General features: G+C 43.0%; 3 protein-coding genes across 3 annotated transcripts in view; all 3 read right to left on the bottom strand.

Annotated features, from left to right (window-relative positions):
- tex30 (testis expressed 30) overlaps positions 1-833 on the bottom strand; it is a 7,138-nt gene extending 6,305 nt beyond the window's left edge. The window contains exons 1-3 of the mRNA XM_008300156.1: positions 774-833; positions 179-415; positions 8-59 (exon numbers count right to left, since the gene is read on the bottom strand). Coding sequence (XP_008298378.1) covers positions 8-59; positions 179-415; positions 774-791 — 307 coding nt within the window. The 5' untranslated portion in view covers positions 792-833. The remainder of the gene's footprint in view (positions 1-7; positions 60-178; positions 416-773) is intronic.
- A 928-nt stretch (positions 834-1,761) lies between these two features.
- Positions 1,762-9,511, bottom strand: poglut2 (protein O-glucosyltransferase 2). Its single transcript, XM_008300154.1, has 10 exons — positions 8,731-9,511; positions 6,767-6,972; positions 6,415-6,620; positions 4,812-4,889; positions 4,300-4,472; positions 3,452-3,689; positions 3,028-3,237; positions 2,826-2,915; positions 2,571-2,675; positions 1,762-1,931 (listed from the first exon to the last, which is right to left on the bottom strand). The coding sequence occupies exons 1-10, from the start codon at positions 8,910-8,912 to the stop codon at positions 1,914-1,916; spliced, it is 1,506 nt and encodes a 501-aa protein (XP_008298376.1). The 5' UTR covers positions 8,913-9,511; the 3' UTR covers positions 1,762-1,913.
- Positions 9,512-13,015: 3,504 nt separating this feature from the next.
- stxbp5l (syntaxin binding protein 5L) overlaps positions 13,016-19,893 on the bottom strand; it is a gene marked incomplete at its 5' end in the record, with an annotated part of 76,964 nt that continues 70,086 nt past the window's right edge. Inside the window, 6 exons of the mRNA XM_008300158.1 lie at positions 13,016-13,091; positions 13,829-14,049; positions 14,249-14,360; positions 15,061-15,226; positions 15,827-16,190; positions 19,223-19,462. Of these exons, the coding sequence (XP_008298380.1) occupies positions 13,050-13,091; positions 13,829-14,049; positions 14,249-14,360; positions 15,061-15,226; positions 15,827-16,190; positions 19,223-19,462 (1,145 nt within the window). The remainder of the gene's footprint in view (positions 13,092-13,828; positions 14,050-14,248; positions 14,361-15,060; positions 15,227-15,826; positions 16,191-19,222; positions 19,463-19,893) is intronic.

Raw genomic sequence — 19,893 nt, 5'->3', positions numbered from 1 at the left:
TGCTTACCTCCAAAATATATGTGCTTGATTGTAAACTTCTGGAGGGACTTCAAGTAGTCCTTGAGTGAGAAAACACAACTTATTAAAAGCTTGATCACATCATAACCAGGCCACAGATGAGATGTTTGCACCTCTGAGATGGTGACTGATGTTTCTCTGGATGAATGAAGGCACTCACCCACACAGCCCAGTACGCCTTCACTCTGTAGCCCAGGTTTAGAGCTCTACAGGTGAAGCGGAGGCAGATGAAGCCCTCAGACACCAGAGCTTTGGCCAGAGACACCAGGTGTGTGAAGTTCATGTCTCCTCCTGCTCCGTGTGTCAGGATGACGGCTGTGTGGACGTCTTCCCCCGAGGCAGGGACACACAGGGCGGCATCCAGGTGCTTGGACCCGAACGGCACCTTCAGTCGCTCCTAGAAGCCGGAGAGCAGTTTATCTGGACGGGGTTCGGGTCGACGGCTCACATCGGGGAACTACTTTCTACAGACTTTCAGTTAAAGCTGAATGGACTCATGTGTAGCAGCTTCTCCACCTGACATGACTTCTTGTACTTCTACTATACAACATCACACTTTATATGTAAACATAGCAGAGCGGAACCAAGCTAGCTAGCTGTGAGACTTTCAGGTGATGAGTGCAGGTGTGTAGCTTTAATTTCCGTTACATTTACCGTAAAGTTACCACAAAGCCGTAAAGTTTGAGCTGATTCTACATAGAAGTCCTTCTCATCTTTGTAAAGGCACTCATGCAGCTTTAACAAGAGATGTTTACCTCCTCAAACTTGTCCATTGGGTTTCTTTCTTCTTTGAATGAAGCACCTAACTGCGCATGAGCGACACCGAGTGGTGAGCAGTCGTCATTACAGCGTTACCAGGACAACAGAATTCATCACCGCCCCCTAGTGTGCTGGAGGACCAGTCAGCCTCTTCTCGTACTTTATTTTCATGTCATGTCATTTAACCCTCCTGTTGCCTTCAAATTCACTGATTTTATCCTCGAGTTCAATCTGACTCCAGCAATTTAAACCTGCAGAAAACACCATAATTAAAATTGTTTTTGTGTCAACAGCGATTTAAATAAAACTGAAAAAATTATGTCAATGACTTATTTAGAGATGTTAAACATTGAATGGGGTCAAATTGACCCCAAAGAAAATGGGAGGGTTAAATATTTATGCTGTTTTGGGTTCCACCTTGCTTACTGGGTGTTGATGGGGTTTTTTTTTTTAAGTGGAACTGATTGAGTGGATGTGCTTCTGATGAGACATGTTTGAGTGACGCACGCTTTGACAAAATGGTGTCAAACTCTCATTCTACATATTTTGTTCTATTTAACTACAAAAAGTTTCACGTGTGAAGATTCTGTGAAGTCAAACGTTTACGTTAATTTAATCAACAACAAATAAGTCTATTGTTAAACAGATATTCTCACAACGTTTTTCAGTTCATGAGACCAGTATTGGAATTAATTCATGTTCTGATGAGTTTGTGGTAATGAGCAGCCATCAAAGCGGAAAGTTTTGTTTGTTCACATAACTGTTCAAGCTGGTCACGAGGTTATTGGATTTTCACTTCTTGTTGTTTCTTGTCAACAACCACAAACTTCCCGACTCGTATGTTACAGGAGCCTCAGAGCGAGCAGGAATCCTGTGTGTTGCTCAACGACTCCACATCACATCCGTTATCTCACAGCAGCTTTAGGTTTTGCATGTGTGTAAACGCTCTGACTTGCATGTAGAAAACAAATTAGTTTCAACATATAAAAAGGGGGAAATTTGTTTATTAAAAAATGAGAATGTGAAATTCATATCAAGACATTAAATTCACATATTGATAAAAAAAAAAAAAGAAATGATTTGATGATGTATGAGATATGAAGATTTTCCCTGTAGCCGGCTGTTAAATTCGTCCATCAAAGTTCATCCTTTGCCTGAAAAAAATAAACAAGAAATCCTCAAGTTAGAATCAGAAAGCGTGGTGACGCTGCAGATGGACAGATCCTAACAGAAAGTATTAGTTGGATTCGTTATAAGAAATAAGATCGTAAGTTTACACAAAGACCTACTTTGCAGTAAATGTATAATCTGATCTAATCTAATATAAAATAGGACACATCTGAGACAGTGATGTCGTCTAAACCTTCACTCTCTCAAACTGGTCTCCACATTTGTTCAACTTACTGTACTTTACATAGGTGCAGTAGCACTGTACAACCACCAGAGGGAGCCACACACTGTCCTGTGGTTAGCTCTGTTATGAGTTTACAGTTGATATTAGCATTGTTTATTTCCTTCATTATTAACGCAGATGAAAAGAATTGTGAAGAAATGTGGCTGCTGCAGTTAGAAGAAGGCTGCTTGAAGACTATCTGACATGTCACAGGAGTTAAAACCACGGCTGGAAATAATGACATTAACGACGGCTGCATTCCATTTAGCTGCACCAGTTTCAGGGTTTTGGTATCATTAACATTTCCACGCTGTCATGGCTTCTAAGGGAAAACTAGAAAGAAAACGTCCACATTATGCAGCTTCTCATACAACTGATGAAGCACACTGAGCTCCTTTACCCTGGTCCTGTGGCAGTAACATGGAAACAGGTCGTCAGCAGGCTGCTCCACCAGCTCCATGCCCTCACGAACCTTCGGCTCTGTGACCTGGAGTTTGGCATACGCCTGCAAAAAGAACCTCACAGAGATAAGTATGGCATCCAAAAACACAGAAATATTGCAGTATTCTGTGACATCTGTGTGACTGTATGACAAGGAAGTTTAGGAATACTTTCTCAATCCATAGATTTTATAACTCAACTGTAGAGACGTTACCTTGAACAGTTTGTAGTAGTAGCAAAATATACGGTCTCCCATGAGGTTAGCGCGGGCGAACCGCTGACCTGCAAGTGCAATTTTCTTTGCCTGTAATATCAAGAATCACAGCAACAAGAATAAAAACATGACTCTGATGTACAGGAAGTTAGTGATGGTTATTCTCGTTGACACCGATATGAATCCAGCGATCCGTCATCACCTCTTCATCGTGGTCCCGAGCCCACTGGATCTTTTCCAGCAGGTCTCCCAGGTCCGCCCTGATGGGGATGTAGTGCTCCCACGGCCGAAGCTCGTTGTAGAAATGCTCGTAGTAGCCAGAGTCCTGCTTCAGGACCACGCTGTCTCCCGCCAACAGGTACGGCAGCCGATACGCCGCCACGGTGCCGTCGATGTTGATCTGGTATTTGTACTGGTGGTGGACAAAGGATGGAAACAACAAATAATTATTAACATTTGTTTTTCGACTGTGGCTGATGCTGAAACCAGTAAACTTGACCTCAGTGGGTTGTTTTGTGCTGTGCTGATTGGATATTTTCTGGTTGTGAAACAATCCACTCACAGCTGGAAAGTCAAACATGAATTCTTACTGGATCTTGCACAACTACCAAGTTTAATGAATTTACCTTGAAGAAGTCGAAGAACGAGACGTGCTTGACCAGCGGCCCGTAGAGGCTCTCGTCGTGTTTGAAGAAGAAGAAGTTGGTGAAAGCAGCATCCACAGCGTCGGGGTGAGCCCTCGAAAGCTTGACCAGCTCCAGACGCTCCTGGCGACTGTCCCGGCCCCTCCAGAAGGCCGTGGCGTTCTTCTGTGGCCACGGCGGCCCGGTGTTGGCCTGAACCGACATCATGTCCAGGCTCACTCTGCTCATCGGATGGACACGATGGTCAGTAGAAAACCTTCCAAAGTCTCTGAAGCTTTCAATCTTGTCAAAGTTCTGAACTTCCTTAAGTTGCTAATGACAAAGTTTCCCTGTAACGAGCAGCTGTTTTGTTTTTAAGCTTCGTATAAGTTCAGAATTAAGTGTTAGCTGACAGAAACCTTCTTCCTGTCACACACAGATTAGTCGTGTCACACTCTGTAAAAGCGAATCACTTTATACAAACAGAGGTGAGATGTGGAAATAATGAGCATCGTGACACAGGTTGATTTCTTTTCCTTGTTCATTGTGCAGCGTGTCAGGCTGCGTGCACAGACCTGCATGTCCTCTGCTGCCCGCTCAGCAAAGCAGGGACGTCATTATGACAGTAATGGAAGAGCGTATGGGCAGCAGCCCTGTGATTATCTGAAGCTAATAAGAGTTCTGGAGGAGGATTCCTTCAAAGGCGTCTTGGTTATTGCCTGTGCTGCTCGTTTTCACCCAAGTTTTACTGCATAAATGACTTGGTGAAATAAAACCAGTACGTGTAGTGGTTCAGGGATGTTTTAGATTCCAGACCTGCTGAACATGTTGTGTTGTGGACTCGGCCTTACCGTCCCATGGTCTCCAGGACAGACTCGGTCAGGTCGTACGTGGGCATGACGATGTCTCTGGTGTTGTTGGAGCCACACCAGGAGAAGATGGGATGAATCTTCTCAGTGGGTTTCCTCTTCTCCAAAGGCCAGTCGCCCAGGTTAACAAAGAACTCGATATCAGGAAGCCTCACCTGGACACGTGACCACAGAGAAGATTATGGATGAAGCTCTTCTTTAACAATAAAACATGGAGCGCTATCCATTAGACATGTTATTTAAACAATAATATTGCATAATCAGATAAGAGATACTGCTGCAGAACGCTGTTTAAAAATTCATATTGCATGTATTTAGCAAATTCTTGTAGACTTTTAATGTGCTTTATTCTCTTTATATGAATGAACAATAGATGTAATATAGAAGTGACACGTTCACTAGAAAACGTCATCATGTCTACACGTGGTGATCTAAAACAAAATATTTCATTATCTGTAGAAAATTGAGGATGTTTCAGTGTGAGAGCAGCTTACCTTCCTGGTGAGCGACAGGAGAATGGCATCCATGAAAATCCTGAAGCCGACATGTTCTCCAAACGTTTCAACATAGATCTAAAAAGAAAAAGAAAAAATAGCACATAACCAGAGCTGTAGTGCAGCACACTATAGCACATGTAAACCAGGTAGACGTAAACGTTTTTTAATCTCCATTCAGGGTTATCGTGACAGCCAGTAAACACATCGCTGCATTAGGATGCTCCAGTCAGTGCTCGCTACTCTTTCTATGTTTCAGCCGCACATTCAGTGATGAGCGGTGGCCCCCAAAGGCACGAAACCTCTAGAGATAAGTATTTGTACCATTGACTTAAGGTTTTTGGATTTGAAATCAAAAGATGAGTGTGAAACAAAACGAGATGATGATCTTTTATTCTGCTGTTACACAGACATGGTGATGCTGAGCTGCTGTATCTGCAGCTGCAACCAGATCTCTGGTGTTTTGGGCGGTGACAGTGGCGTCATTTGTCAGAGGAGGAACGACACGCTGGACATCTGACATGTTCTCTATGAATATGTGCAACATATATTTAGTCTAAATGTTAAAACTGCTCGAGGACAGACGACTTACAGGAAGTAACTGCAGCTGACGACAAAATAAAAGAATCTACTGGAGCTGTGAAGAATCCCAACACAACAGTCTCCAGGGTGAGGGTGTGAGAGGACCATAACTCACAGCTCAGACAGCCAGCGGAGCAACGTTTAGGAGAATAACTGGACCAAACTGAGCTTTAATTAAAGTAATAAATGCCAACAGTGTGGCGCAAACAGGAACTGGCCCTGATCCTTTACGTCACCACTAAACCACGGCATGAACTAAAACTCTGTGTCTCATTATCATGTCCTGATGTCACATTTAAATCCCTAAAACGCAATAACAGCACATTTCCCACTGCTGTGTTCCTGCTGGAGGACGCTGTGCACATTCCAGCAGTCTGTGGATAGATGTTCCCAGGTAACACCAGCACCGTGTGAACAGACGTATCACCGTTACAGCCACCTGGGTTGACCTTAAACACCTGGCTGATGCTCCTACAGGTGTGTCACACAGCTCCAGGCTCTCCTGACTGACTTTACTTTATTACATGGCCATAATTAGTGGTCAGCGTGAGGAAACACTGGCCCCTGGTTGTATATTGCCCTTCTGGTTAGAACTGTATTTGAAAGAACCCTGGGATTGTTGTTAAATGACCCACATATTAAACAGCAGCCACTAGTTTGACTTCATTCTGGCTGTTTTAACTACAGCTGGACATGAGTTTGCTGTTACATCAGACTAATACTGACAGAAAATCATGAAACACTTCAACCACAAGTGGAAAGTTCTAACCAACACTGATGAGTGTTTTTAAACTGCTTAGTTGTCACTTTATAGGTATACATGTATATTTAATTAAATGTATTTAACTCTGAATGTGATATTTACTGAGATATTTCTTTGATATTTTGATTTTTTGATATAATTTTTTTGATATTTTGTTGTATCTCGTGTACAGTGATAATAAAGCTTCTCCTATTTATTGCTAATTTGACTATTTCTGATGTGTTCTGGTGTTTGTGTGACGTCCTCAGTGTGCAGCACCTTGTTGTCTTTGATTGTGTAGTGACAGAGGCTCTGCCGCTGTCCAAAGCGCTGCGGGATCTCCTGTGCGTTGGCGTCCGGGTCGACGCTGGCGTAAAACGACAGATCTCTGTCTATCTGAGGGAAGGACTGAGGACAGTGCATACGGGCCTCCCATTCAGAACCACTGGGCTGAGGACAGTGGCATCCCTCATGATAGACCGGACCTGCACAGGAAACACAAACACATCGTTCTCTTTTATTAGCTGATAAATAAGATCAGGTAAAGACTGAGATCTACCAGGTAGTTGTATGCTAGTTATATGACTAAACACATTTTCTCATCTCGACGGCGGCTTCAAGCGTATTCTACCTTTGAGAATAAACGGCGACTTGGCAACGTGCTTGTTCTGGAGCAAAATGTGGATGTGAAGGTCCGTGTAGGTGGCGTACATTCTGTAGCGGACCAGGAACGACCCATCCTGGCGATCCAGGACCTGGATCCAAATCCTGGTGAACGGCTCCACCGGAGACACGATCTTCACGTCGAAGGTCTTCTCACCGGGTGATGCTGTTAAACTGTGGAGGGAGGAGAACACGGAGAATGTTCTGCTGCTCACAGTGAAACCGTTCAGCGCCAGCTTCAGTCAAACATGAGGTTTAAGAGCATGTCTACAGAATACTGGTTGGTGTTCTCTGGCTTCACAAACCTCACCAGTGTAATCAACCTTAACCTCTGATAGTTAATGGACAACTGCAGTCCTTCTGCTTTATAAGGTTAATCAAACACTAACCCATAGTTTGTGTTGTATTGGTTCTGTTGTTCTATTCAGCACCTTTATGATGTATTTTAAAAGTGTTCATATACTTTGCTGCTCAAGAAAAGTCCACAGTTTGGCAGAAGAACTTCCTGGTTGCCTTGTGAGTGTGTTCAGTGTCATGCTGTTTGCCTCACGCATATAAAACCATCCATATTACTGCTCTGATGACCTCCTTAAAAAAAACAAAAAACATGGAATCATATCAGCAACATACTTTTACTTTACGTGGAACAAAGTTCTACTGTGGTGGACACGACTGGACCTGAGGATCAGCGCCTGTGTGGAAGTGATACCTGCTGAAGAACTACAAACAGACCGACCACCTTCGACATGAAAGAGGTCACTGGAGGTCGTCTAACACCTCTCTGCCCGGGGCCTCAACCTTCATGTCTGCTCTCCGGCTACTGACTGGTTTAAAATTTAAACTTTCAGACTTCACCCCCAAGTGGTCGATGGATTCACTGGACTGTCCTCACAGCACGGTCCACCAAACCTCTGATCCTAACAGATGTCCCACAACAACATCCTGCATTAACAAGACTGCAGGTTATGTTTTCACTCATGAATTTGGGAATTTTCGTTCTTTTTTTTTTTTTAATCAAAAAAATGACGTTTGAAGGATTTGGGGTTATGCTTAATTTAATATTTCACTTTAACCCTATCCAGGACTTTAATGTTTCCGTACGTAGAAGGTGCAAAATATCTGCTGGTATTCATTATAGACGTTTATACTGTCTTAAATACATTTTCTGGTATGTTGACGTATTTTTGGGTCCAAATGCACGACCAATGTCCCTCTTTTTATATTAAAAAAATCTTCAAAAATAAAAAAACAACCTAAATGTCCTGGGGTCCAACAGTCCTGAACAGGGTTAATGATGTGAACAAAAAATAACAGAATCTCATCCATGTGCTATTTTCAAAGCATTACAAACACTGAAAACTAAATGTAGACTCAATAAAACCTTTACTGGGGCTGCATATCTGCTAATATGATCTGTTGTTCTAATTATTACAGATTATAGGTTCTATAAAATGTTATTAAAGCATGACCTCTGGCTAAAAAAAGATGTTTTTATGTGTTAAATAAAGTTTGAGGGACCGATGCAGCCCCCACATGTGACTGAAGTGTTATGAGTGCATGAAAATGACTTGATTTTAAACATCACAGCTGAAACTAAATGTCTGTAAATGAGATTATTTCCTTTACTTATAATCCACACATGGTGGTAATTACAGTGTCATTCCTAAATATAAATGAGGATATTAGACACGCCAAAGCAGCACTATAATGAGCCTGTAACTGTAAATATCAAGTTCTTTGGTCACTTCTGTTCAGGTGAAGGAACCTTTCAGGACCACTGCTGTTGTTCTGGCTGTTGGTGGAGACAGAACCAGGTCTGGGTCTCTTTAAACAGCTTCTATATGAGGCTCGACCACAACCTGCTCATAAACAGAACCCGGGCTGTCTGCTCCCGGACCGGCGCCATAGCAGGCCGGGCCGAGCTCCACCTACTTTCTCCCCGAGCCGTCCACCGCCTGGATGTAGAAGAAGCGGGCCGGCAGCACCATGTCCGCCTCCAGGCCGGGTCCCCACACCAGAGTTCGGGCGGCACTGAGCGCCGGTTCTGCCTCCTCATGTCCGGACACCTCCAGGCAGAGCAGCAGCAGCAGGACCGGAGCGAGCCGCGGAGACATGACGGCAGCCGCCCCTCCTCTGCTCACGGAAGACTTTCCATCGCAGCCGCCGGTTTAACGGAATCACACGGAGGCGGACGCGCGTCCCACAGTTCTACTGTCGGTTCGCTGCGGTTCCATTTGGACTCACACGAGCCACATTGTCAGTACTGTGTGTCTGCTCACCACCAAACGTTCATGGTTCGGTTGTTTTAACGCGGTACCGGCCTCTCTGCTCGCTGTTCCCAAGTTCTTGTACAGACAGTCCAGTAAATATCCAGTTAAATGAACTCGCAGGAGGGGGCGGGATGAGGACGTGATTTAGAGATCTGATTGGCCGTCGCTCCACTGACTCTGGCTCCGATTGGCCAAAAGACGGAGCCAAATGAAGATGTGATTGGACAGAAACCCGGAAGTTGAACTCAGAGGTACATGCTGGTTGTGCAGCCGAGTGAATAATATGTGATTATGAATGTGGCTCAATTTCATAGACAGTGTCATTTAAAAAAACAAAAAACACAACGAATTAATAATTAGCAATTTGCTAATTAAAATAAATATATATCTTTTCTATATAATATATCCTCATTTTTGTATTCTATGCTTGCACTATTCTTTTTAATGTATTTTTATACTTGTGTACTTTTTCTTTCTAGTATGTGTGTGTCTCTGTGTGTACTGCTGCTGACAACAATGTGAATTCATCCAATGTGAGATAAATAAAGGCGGATCTTATCTTAAATATTCACGTTTTACTTAAGTTGAAATTCTAAACAAAAGTAATCCATTGCAATAAAAAAAAAAAGACTTCAGTACAAAAATATCCCTTTTTAGAGTTTGACTATTTTCTCTTCAGTCACTAAATCATTACTGCTACTATAGTGCAGTCATGTGTTTTATATTCTACTGTTGTTCCTGGTCAAGGTGGAGGTATTTTAATTTTTTTTTCTATACTGCTGCATAATTCTCACATGTTTTGTATAATACATCTTAATAAATACATTTTCCAGGTTAGTATGCACTCGTTGCCTTTAGATTATTGTAATATGAGGCTGTTACATTAAATTAAACTGAAAATCTCATGTAGAAGGGCTCCGATATGTGGATGGACTAAACAGTAAACTGCACATAAACAGAGCTGCTTCTGCCAGCAGTTTGCCTTCAACCAACCAGGACGGTTTGGGAGCTTTATGAAACTGTAAAATATCAAATGTCACACTGAAAATATAAAACTGACAGTTGCTGTAATAATAATAAAACCACGCTGGACTGATTGACGAGATAAAATCAGTCTCATGTATGTGAACGCCCACATGCACAATGAAAGTTTTGCATTCACCACAAACATCACGTCTACGTCCATGTAAATGACAGAAGTGGATTCTGGGTAGGGACCAGTGGAGCTGTGTACATCAATCAATGTTTATTTCAGTTTGCTTTTGCATCAACATATTTTCTGATCTTTTTTGTCAAGTAATTTCTATTACACTAGTATAATATCAAGAAGAACAAAAAGTGGTAGAATCCATTTAAATAAGACAAACTTTGCTGCCATCATTGAGAAAACCAAATAAACGCCTTTTCAGCAGACTACAGCGTGAAGAACTACATAGTTCCAGTGATTTAGACAGAGCCAGAATACCAGATACAGTACCAGCAGTAACAGGTACAACATATACAGAGAAAATATCCCAAGAATATCTTTTATCATTTTTTGTTTCACCGTTCACCCAAGATTGAACTGTACAGTTAATATAAAAACTGAAAACATACAAACCGAAAACATACTAACAAAACACCCTGTCAGCAGAAGTCTGATTTTTTTTCAATTTTATTTTGGTTTTGTTTTCTTTTTTTGTGTGTTTTCTCTGCCACTGAAAGAACTGCACTGAACACAAATCTCATTGACGGTACAGAGATAGGAGAGAAATGTATTATTAGCATTATTTTGACATGTTTAAGACACCCCATTGAATCAGATCATGTGTAATTCCTGAATTCCTCGTGGCTCGGCTTTAGGAGTTCAGGTGAACTGAGTTAACGTAAATGGGTGTGAAGGCCATCGAAGCCTGAGGAATGTTTCAGCAGCCTGACAGGAAGCAGGCAGGACGACGAGCGACGCAGATTCATTTGTGTCTGTCGATTTATTTTTTATTTTTTAAGCTCCGAGTGCGCTGCTGTGCCTATTTTATGCAACGTCGACATGGTCATTACTTTATGTGTGTCGATGCTCAGGAAGGTCTGATGTGTGAGAGATGGACATCAATAAGCCTCCGTTTGATTTTTCAGATCAGTTCAAAATACAGACGAATACACGAGTACAAAACATCCTCCTCACTGAATGCTGTTTGTCCGTGTTGCGTGGCTACCCACTGACGCACAACACAATCACAATATGATACACGACCAGGTATCATGGAACATTTGCTGATTTTTAAAATACAAGAGCCTTCAGTTAAGAGGCCGTTACCATCAAATATAGGACTGCGACACAAGGATATCATAGTCATCAAGAACAATATTGAAAAAAAAACCAAAAAACCCTAAAACATATTTGCCTTCGGTTGAAATTGTCGCGAATGTTTTACACATGTACATAGTTTCTTCACTGACTCAACATCTGAACATCACTAAGAAAAAGATCACTTCTCCGATAAACAACTGGTGAGGGAGTCGGTGGAGATCAAACAGATGTGATTCCAACTCCTGTTCGTCACGCGGACAGCGTTTCGTCTGTCGTCGCGAAACGAGGACCGCTCGGGTTTAACGCACAAACCACACGACCGAGGAGGTGGAGCGAGATGGGAGGGTGTCATTCAGTTTGATTGCTTTGGCAGAGAAAGAGTCCGATTGAACATTTGTGGTACTCTTTCTCTCTCACACTCACACACACACACACTCACACACACACACGATCTAATGGCTCACTGAACTCATACGTCTGACAAAGGCAGCTAAAGACTCAAACGGCGATCCAGTGACAATCAAAAGAAAGGAAATAAAAACACCCTCATAGTTTGTTTTTCGACTTGTTTAGCTTCGATATATTCCCTCTACGACCGAGTATCACGTCTGTTCAGGAAAACTGTGACGACTACCACTTGTTAGCTCTTTATTAGTTAGTTTGCAGTGAGTGGATTCCTCCATCTTGGTTTTTATGGCACGTGAATAGTACACAGGTTTATACTGTCGATATAAACACACTGTTCAGAATATGCCTGCATCTCTCACACCAGCCTCTGGTCTCAAACAACTCGGGGGCAGCGAGATATCCCTCGCCGTCGTTTAATGCTTTTGTAAGTAGCAGCAGCAGCCGAAAAGTGAAACTAGATCAGTGTGATTAGACTGTGCAGAGTTAAGTGTTAATAATACTGATTTATATTTGCACTGTGCAGCCCAGAGTAATTGAAGTAAGAACAAAGTTTTAGCGTTATTCTACGTTTGTGAAGAGAACGTTAACTATGTGCATTTATACTGTGTCAAGTAATATTTGCAGAGACTAAGAAAAAAAAAGAAAATCAACTAAAAAAAGGAAAATAAAAAAAGGGAAAGTAACACAAGTTTTGGCTTAATAGCAATGCAGGTATACATTTCCCTTTTTATATATAGTTTTTGTCAATATCTCAAAAAATATAAAGTTTTTCATAGTTTCTGTCGTTGGCTTACATCATAAATAAAACTTTTTTTTTTTCCGTTATTTTTGAATCTCCTGTTAAAGTCGCATGCTGCTTTTTAATATGGCAGTTGTATATTTTAATAGTCATCCATTGTTGTTTCATGCATTTCTTGTTGGTTTCTTAACTTTTGAGTATCTACACAGTAAGGTCCAGAAAACCCAACCACACGGGCTCACACACACACACACACACACTCACACACACACACACACACACACACACACACACACACGTTTTCCAGTTCCATCTTCAGACCTTCGGATGCCGCCGTCCTCCCTCCGTCCCCGTCATCGCGTGTCCAGACGAGGAACTCGCCCGTCCTCGTCATTCAGCAGCGAGACAGCGCCGTACAGTCAGAAGCCATAAAGACAAAGTCACTCCGGTGTCTCTCTGTTAATTGCTTTCATTTTTAAAGTGAAAGTCACGTCGCGGCATAAAGTTCCCAGCAGTCCAAGGGCAGCCCCGGCCCGCCGTCCTGCTATTAGAACTGGTACCACTTCTTGTCCTTGCACTTCAGCATCAGCTGGAAAAAGACAAAGACGGTCGACGGTGAGGAATGAAAGGTTATCGCAGCCGCATCACTCCTAGAACAGATTTATTAACTGTTGTATAAACCATATTTAACCCTCAGTGTGATGATGCTGGATTAAATCATACGATTGTATTTTATGGTACATTGTCGTGGAAAAGACGTGGATTTGATGTGAACAATGGAGGGAATTTCCTTTCTTTAGCAGCTTCAATGGAATTAAAACTAATTAATAATCCTTAATATTATTAAAAACAACATGAACAGAAAAAAGCTTTAGCTACAGTTGTCCTCAGATGTGTTCATACCCTCCTGTTAAAGAAGGAAACAAACAGCGGTCACTGAAATAAGCTGACAAAGGTAATAAAAAATAAAAATGTAATGAAATCATGACGTTGCTTTTGAATTGTGGTTCAACAGAAGCATTAAAAAAATACAATTTTTTAAAAATCATTCTTTTCAACCACAATTCAAAAGCAACATCTCATTTCACTAAATCATAATTTAGCTAATTTTTATTATTTATTATTTCTTTGTTCAGTTTCTAGTTATTTGAGCGACTGTTGTGGATTTTGCCTTTTCTTTAGTGGAAGGATATGAATACATCTGACTGGACATTTTAATGGAGGAGCTTCTTCACTTTAGAAAGCATCTATTTATACGTTTTTAAACTTTCCCATCAGATTTACTTATGGACAGATTCTAGCCTGGATCTGTGGCCTTGGCTTCACCTCGTGAGCGTGTTTGGAGAAGGTCTCTGCGCTGGTCATCATGAGGGCGGTTCGCTCCTCCAGCTCGCCCAGCCGCTGGCCTCGCTCATCCAGAGCGATACGAGCTCGTGCCAACTCGCCCACCGCTCCGCTCGCCGCGACCTTCATGCCCTCCACCCCTCCCTGCCCGGGGATGTGCTGCGCCAGGCTCCGGGAAGCCTTACCGGCTGCTGCTTCGCCAACTGTTGACAGCAGCAGGTGGAAAAAAGAAGCAGAGGAAATGACAGAGGTTCAGAGACGTGTTGGCTGTGGCGTCTTTTACTGCGACTGGACGGTTCCAACCATTAACGTATTGTTGTTAATTACTGATGTCAAAGTGAGTGAACACATACAGGAACGAAAAGAGGCGAAACAGACCAGGAGTAAAATAAACAAACGCACAAAGCTCTTCTCTGTCGAAGGTGTGGGCATTTCCTCCAAAGAAGCCCTTCAAGAATCCTCTGTTCTGGGCTTCTGGTGTTTCTATTGGTGTAAACAGCTCGCCCAGCATTTCCTGCAACGAATGAAAACATTCTGAGTCGTTGCACAAGAGACGTAAAATATCTGCCTGTTCATACAGCAGTCATCACTAGTTATCTTTAGTGTCACTTACTTTTATGACCTTTGGAAAAGATGCATTAGTGCCTATACATACATATTTATATATATATACATACATATATCTTCTGACTGTCGGTTCTACTGGAATTCTACCCGTCTACATGCACAGACAACCAGAACCCACACAGAACCCCCTGCTGCCTGTAGATGGCACTATGGCAGCATCACATCACTGGCTCTGCTCTCAGCAGTGAGGTGATGGGTCTGAGTGGACGTGAACACGCCTGTATGTGTATATGCACACGCCTGTGAAACCGTCTCCATATTAGACCCAGCAGGGTTCATACCACATATGACAAGTGTGACATTTCACTTCAATGGCTTCTGTCAGCTCTGGGTGTCACCACGGTGGGAATAATGGCCGCTGCTTATTTACCACAACGATACGTTCCTGAACTCACAACCAGAATGTGACATAATTCAGATTGTCAGTCGAACAATTTTTTGTTTTCTTTGGTCACACGCAGAAGATCTAATGACAGCAAGAACATTAAGGAAATCCTCATCTGTACATCAACACGTGCACGGAAGCCATTCATAAACCACGCCGCTGTTAGATCGATGCTGACAGACACACGAGCTGCAGCGCTGACCTGCAGGTTGTCGCACATCTCCTGGCTGTATGTGATTCTCTGGATCTCTGTGGGGGAGCTGAGGTATAGCGCCTGCCCCCCGTTGGTGAAGCAGAAGGTTCTGGCGATGCGCATGTCCGTCAGAGGCAGGTAATTAACATCCATCAGTGGCCTTAAACTGGGCAAGCTGTGGGCACAAGGAGGAGACGAGTGGAAGACAAGTTAGAAATCAGGAATGTTTGTCTGACATCATGCAAAGTAAACCACGCCACAGAAAAACAGTTATCTTCACTTTTCATCCAATGTTTAGTCCATCTTTAGTAAAAGAAAGCAGTTAATTGAGAGTGAACAGATAGAAAACTGCCTCCAGTCTTACAACGCGCCTCTCACAGCTATAAATAAAACATCCGTCTGATCACGTGACATCAAACTGCATTCTGAGAGGTATAAATAAAACCAGACAACTGGTGCCACCAATTAGCTTCCCACCAAGTAGAAAGGACTTTTCTCTACATGCTGTTATGTGTCAGTGGCAGAAAAAAGCATTCTCATCTTTATCCCATGGTGTGTTTGAAAAATAAAGATGAATTAGTCAAATTAAATTATTCTAATCTGTCACTGTATTTGATGTTGGGACTCAAATGCAAAACCAGCGGGATCTCTACTGTTACATCATGACTGGTGTCGTTCTCGTGTAAACCAAAACCTGCAGACAAACATGAGCCAGCAGCACAGGAAGATAAGTTCATGGATGTTAGTTTCAACACGTGAGCGTCTGAGGTCGTACCTGAGCGTCATGACGTGTCCGTTAGCGCAGAAGCAGGCCAGGCACACGCTGTTGCACACGGATACCACGTCGGCTCGCAGCACGAAGGACGACTCCGTGATGTTGTGGACGAAGAGGCAGGACTGCGAGGGCATCAGGAAAACCTTGGCCTGCCTCTCGGAGCACACCACCGCCAAGTGACCGTCTCCGCAGGCGTCCTGGGAGGACGATGGCGAGAAGTGGACCAGCTTACGCCTTCGCGGCCGGTCGGGGTCCTCGGGGGCGTTGAGGTCCCGCCAAACCTCGTAGGGACTCTGAATGAGAGCTCCCATGCAGTCCAAGAAGGCGAAGCGCAGCACGGAGCCCTTCAGCATCAGGACAGCTCCTGGGAGGGTTCGGGGAGAGTCGAGAGGAAAGACTAAAACCTCCAGAGCATCAGCAGCACAAGCCCAGAAGGTGCTGGAAGCAGAACAGCTGTACACTGACCTCCATCCACATCTCTGTGAAATGACACTCAGAATGTCAGTATAAATGGATGATGCCAGTTTTTGGGCCGTTTTTCATTCCCGTCACTTTTTACCTTGAACTCCTTTTGTTTTTACTGTCATAAAAAACCGTGCGTCGCTATGGCAACAGCACAAGCGTGACTAGAAGTAGAGAGAACTGAACAAAGTAGTTCACAGCTGCCATGAATCAGAAAAAAATAAATCAATTAAAAACTGGGAATCAACATGAGCTTTTTTGTTTTACCAAAACAGAGAAAAATGGCGACTCTACGTACTCTGGACATTTTATTATTTATATCTCTAATTTGTTGGTCACATTATGGGATTCTTAGTTGCACAGAGGAGCTCAGAAATGTTAGAATTTTATAGAATCTAGTTACTTTATTTTTGAGAGTTTATATTTTTAGTATAATTAAATGATTTTGGTGAAAAGTTTTGATCATATTAGGTTCTCTAGAAGAATGACACGTCACTGATGAGCAGCTGAAAGTCCGACTGTTCTTTCTGCTTTTACAGTTTCCAGCCCTGGTCAGCGGTGTGTTTTTGCTCATTTAGCAAAATGCCTTTTAAAGCCGACAGCAGGTTTGGGGTTCAGACGGTTAAACAATCACAGAGGTTCATGTATTCAGATTTTGGAGCCTCGTATAAGTTGCTATCTGCTGTTGGCAGCTAAGTTATCCATTACTAACACACACCAGAGTCCGCTGGTGTGTTTGATTTAAAAACAACATTTGCTGTGTATAAAATGATCCACCATCCGTTGGAAATCCACAGCAGGACTTAAAGAGCACACGGGGAGATTTTAACAACACCTGCATTTCTTTTTTCTTTTTTAGATAGATGACAGTAGAGAGAGACAGGAAACATGGGGAGAAGAGTCGGGGTAGGACCTGCAGTAAATGGTCATGGGCCGGACTTGAACCCACAACCTCTGCATCGGGGACCACAGCCCTGTTCATGGGTCGCCCACCCAACCTGTTGAGCTGTCCAGGGTCCAACACTTGCATTTGTTTTCTATAATGAAGCTGAATCTATGACAGCGACCAGCTTCCTTCTTGGACATTCAGTCTCAGGAGAACAACTGCTGCATCAGATGAACTGGACTTTTTGGTTTTTTTTTTACTGCGAGTAGGAAACCTGTTTGTCCACATGCAGGGTTTCTGTGGTAGTAACGGACGTCTTTGTTTTATTTACTCAGACGGCAGAAAACAACCGGGGATGTAAAATCTGACTCTGGAGGACAGAAGGAAGCATTTTAGGGTCACGCATAGCGAAGGCTCATCAAAGCTTCCAATGACAAGAAATTTCACCTAATTGAAACAAATTAGGTCCCAGAAGCTTTTTAAGCATGAGTAAGACAAAATGCTGCTTTGGCAGCTTAACACGATGCACTTTATTCCTCAGGAATCGACCTGCTCTCGTTCTAAAAGCTCTGCAGCAGCACGGCTTTTTGTCTGACGTCTGAGTCGACCTCTTGTGTCCATTACAGACGTTTCAAGTGGAAACGGGATGAAAGACGGTTTTACACAGATCCAGGTTTCTGGTGTGAGAGGATTCAGTACGTACTTATAGATTTATATTGAGGAATGACTTGTTCACATGATAGTAATATTAAAAAAAAATCCTATTTTAACATATTAAGCAGTTAAAGAGTGGCCTTGTTGTCCTGATCAAACTGATGACTACTTTGAGTCGGGCCCAGTTTATTCCCATGGAGCCCTGCTGTGGACGTTTAAAGACAAACTGCTAAACGACGGGAAACTGTGTCGTCCATTCATTACATTTTCATCAAGCAAATTCAAACATTAAAAATTCACACGAGGCTTTGTGTGTGTCACGTGGAGCGTGGAAACTATTATCACAGTGTCAGATCCACACATTAACCAGAAACGCTTAATAAAAGGGACGAAATGACGCCGCAGTTCAGTTAATTAGGTTCATCATGGAAGCGTACTGCTGCTGCATGTGAACAAAATAAGACAAAAAGGGAAAAGTTTATAACAAGGTTTTTAAATGCTTTTTTTTAAACATTATGATATATAAACGTAACTATAAAACGAAACATCTGAAAGTCCTGTTTGAATGAGGCGTGCAGGAAATGTGTAAATTAAGGCATATGCACCGTTTACATGATCTGATTAAGTCCTGCTTCATGCTCGGTTTGAGTCGTGGTGGGATTCTGCTGTTACTGATGGATGATATGATGGATGTGAGCAGCCTTCAGGGCTCCACCTCCTCACCCCCGTGCATTTTAAAACCCCTCTTTGTGGACGCACACTTAAAACAACGTCCTCCATCCGTCTCAGTAACGTGTCACCGTGACTCGGCCAAAGCATGAAGCGGAACGGAATCGAATCATGTAAGACAAATTCCTCAATTTATCTCGTCTCCGCACACCTCGTCCACATACGAGTTTCACATTAATGTCAGTAATCACGTTATGACATGAAGGGCTTCGTGTCGACTATCTATTGTTGTAACTAGAAAAGAGTTTTAACGATGTCACGTGAGAACATCGTGTAACATAAAAACATCAGATTACATCTTGTTCGAACAACAAACTTTTCTAATTTTTCTTCCATAGTTTGTAGCTTGTGATTAGTACCAGTGAGTAAATAGTCTGTAAATACCACTAAGATTAAAATAAGCACAAAACTGATGTCATATTTATTTCATTATTTTAAATGCATTCATTCTCAACATTTTAAATTTACTACATCTTCATACTGATTTTGTCAAAGCTCAGAGCTCTTTTATGCCTTTTTATAAGAGAATGAATCTGATTCAGGATGTAGAAAAACTTCTTAGCGATGACAATGTTGTAGTTTTTGCGTTGTGGGAACGTGTGTCTGTGATCTCACCAGAAATATTGCTGAGATTAGAGAGCAGCTCTGGTTACCCTGGTACTCACCGCTGGGCCCGATGGTGACGGGTTCCTCCATCCTCTCCTCCTGGTCGGTGGGAATGGACATGGGGATGAGCAGGACCACGCCTAAGCTAGTGCCCACCCACAGACACGGGGTGGGCAGGGCGTCGCTCTTGCGCCCGTAGGACTCCCCGAACTGCAGCGTGGTGACGGCCTCCTTGGTGTCCCGGTCGATGCTGGACACGCTGGAGCTGCGCGAGCGGCTGAAGGAGTTCTCGCGACTCTCTAAAGCCGCCAAACGTAGAGGCGAGGCACAGGCCCGAACAATGCAAGAGAGGAGAGAGACGTGAAGCGACGACACGAGGAGGACGAGGAAGGGCGAGAGAGAGAAGAGAGAACGTGTTGGAGGGTGGATGTGTATGGTGACGGTTAAAGAGTGGCGGAGCAGAACGGTAACATGGTGAGAGGGTAGAGGTGTGAGAGGACACGCAGGTCAGAAGAAGAAGAAGAAGGAAGCAGACAGTGAGGAGAGGAGTGATGAGGGGGTGACAGGTATTGTTTTAAGAAAGTCAACAGAAATAAGCATTTCCTGCAGATTGTATGTAAAACACTGGAACAAAGATGCCACTGAACAGATGTGAGACACCGAGACGCAAAGTGATCCATCATTACAGAGAGACAGCTGGACAGAAACATGCTGTCACACACACACACAC

Source organism: Stegastes partitus, unplaced genomic scaffold, assembly GCF_000690725.1.
Source record: "Stegastes partitus isolate 25-593 unplaced genomic scaffold, Stegastes_partitus-1.0.2 Scaffold1504, whole genome shotgun sequence".
Taxonomy (NCBI): Eukaryota; Metazoa; Chordata; class Actinopteri; family Pomacentridae; genus Stegastes; species Stegastes partitus.
This window is presented reverse-complemented; position numbering and strand designations above follow the sequence as displayed.

Coding starts and splice junctions, on each gene's coding strand:
- poglut2 (XM_008300154.1), bottom strand. CDS start 8,912: ATGTCTCCGCGGCTCGCTCCGGTCCTGCTGCTGCTGCTCTGCCTGGAG. Junction 6,621..6,766: donor GTCGCCGTTTATTCTCAAAG/GTAGAATACGCT, acceptor TTTCCTGTGCAG/GTCCGGTCTATCATGAGGGA. Junction 2,676..2,825: donor ACTACTACAAACTGTTCAAG/GTAACGTCTCTA, acceptor TTCTTTTTGCAG/GCGTATGCCAAACTCCAGGT.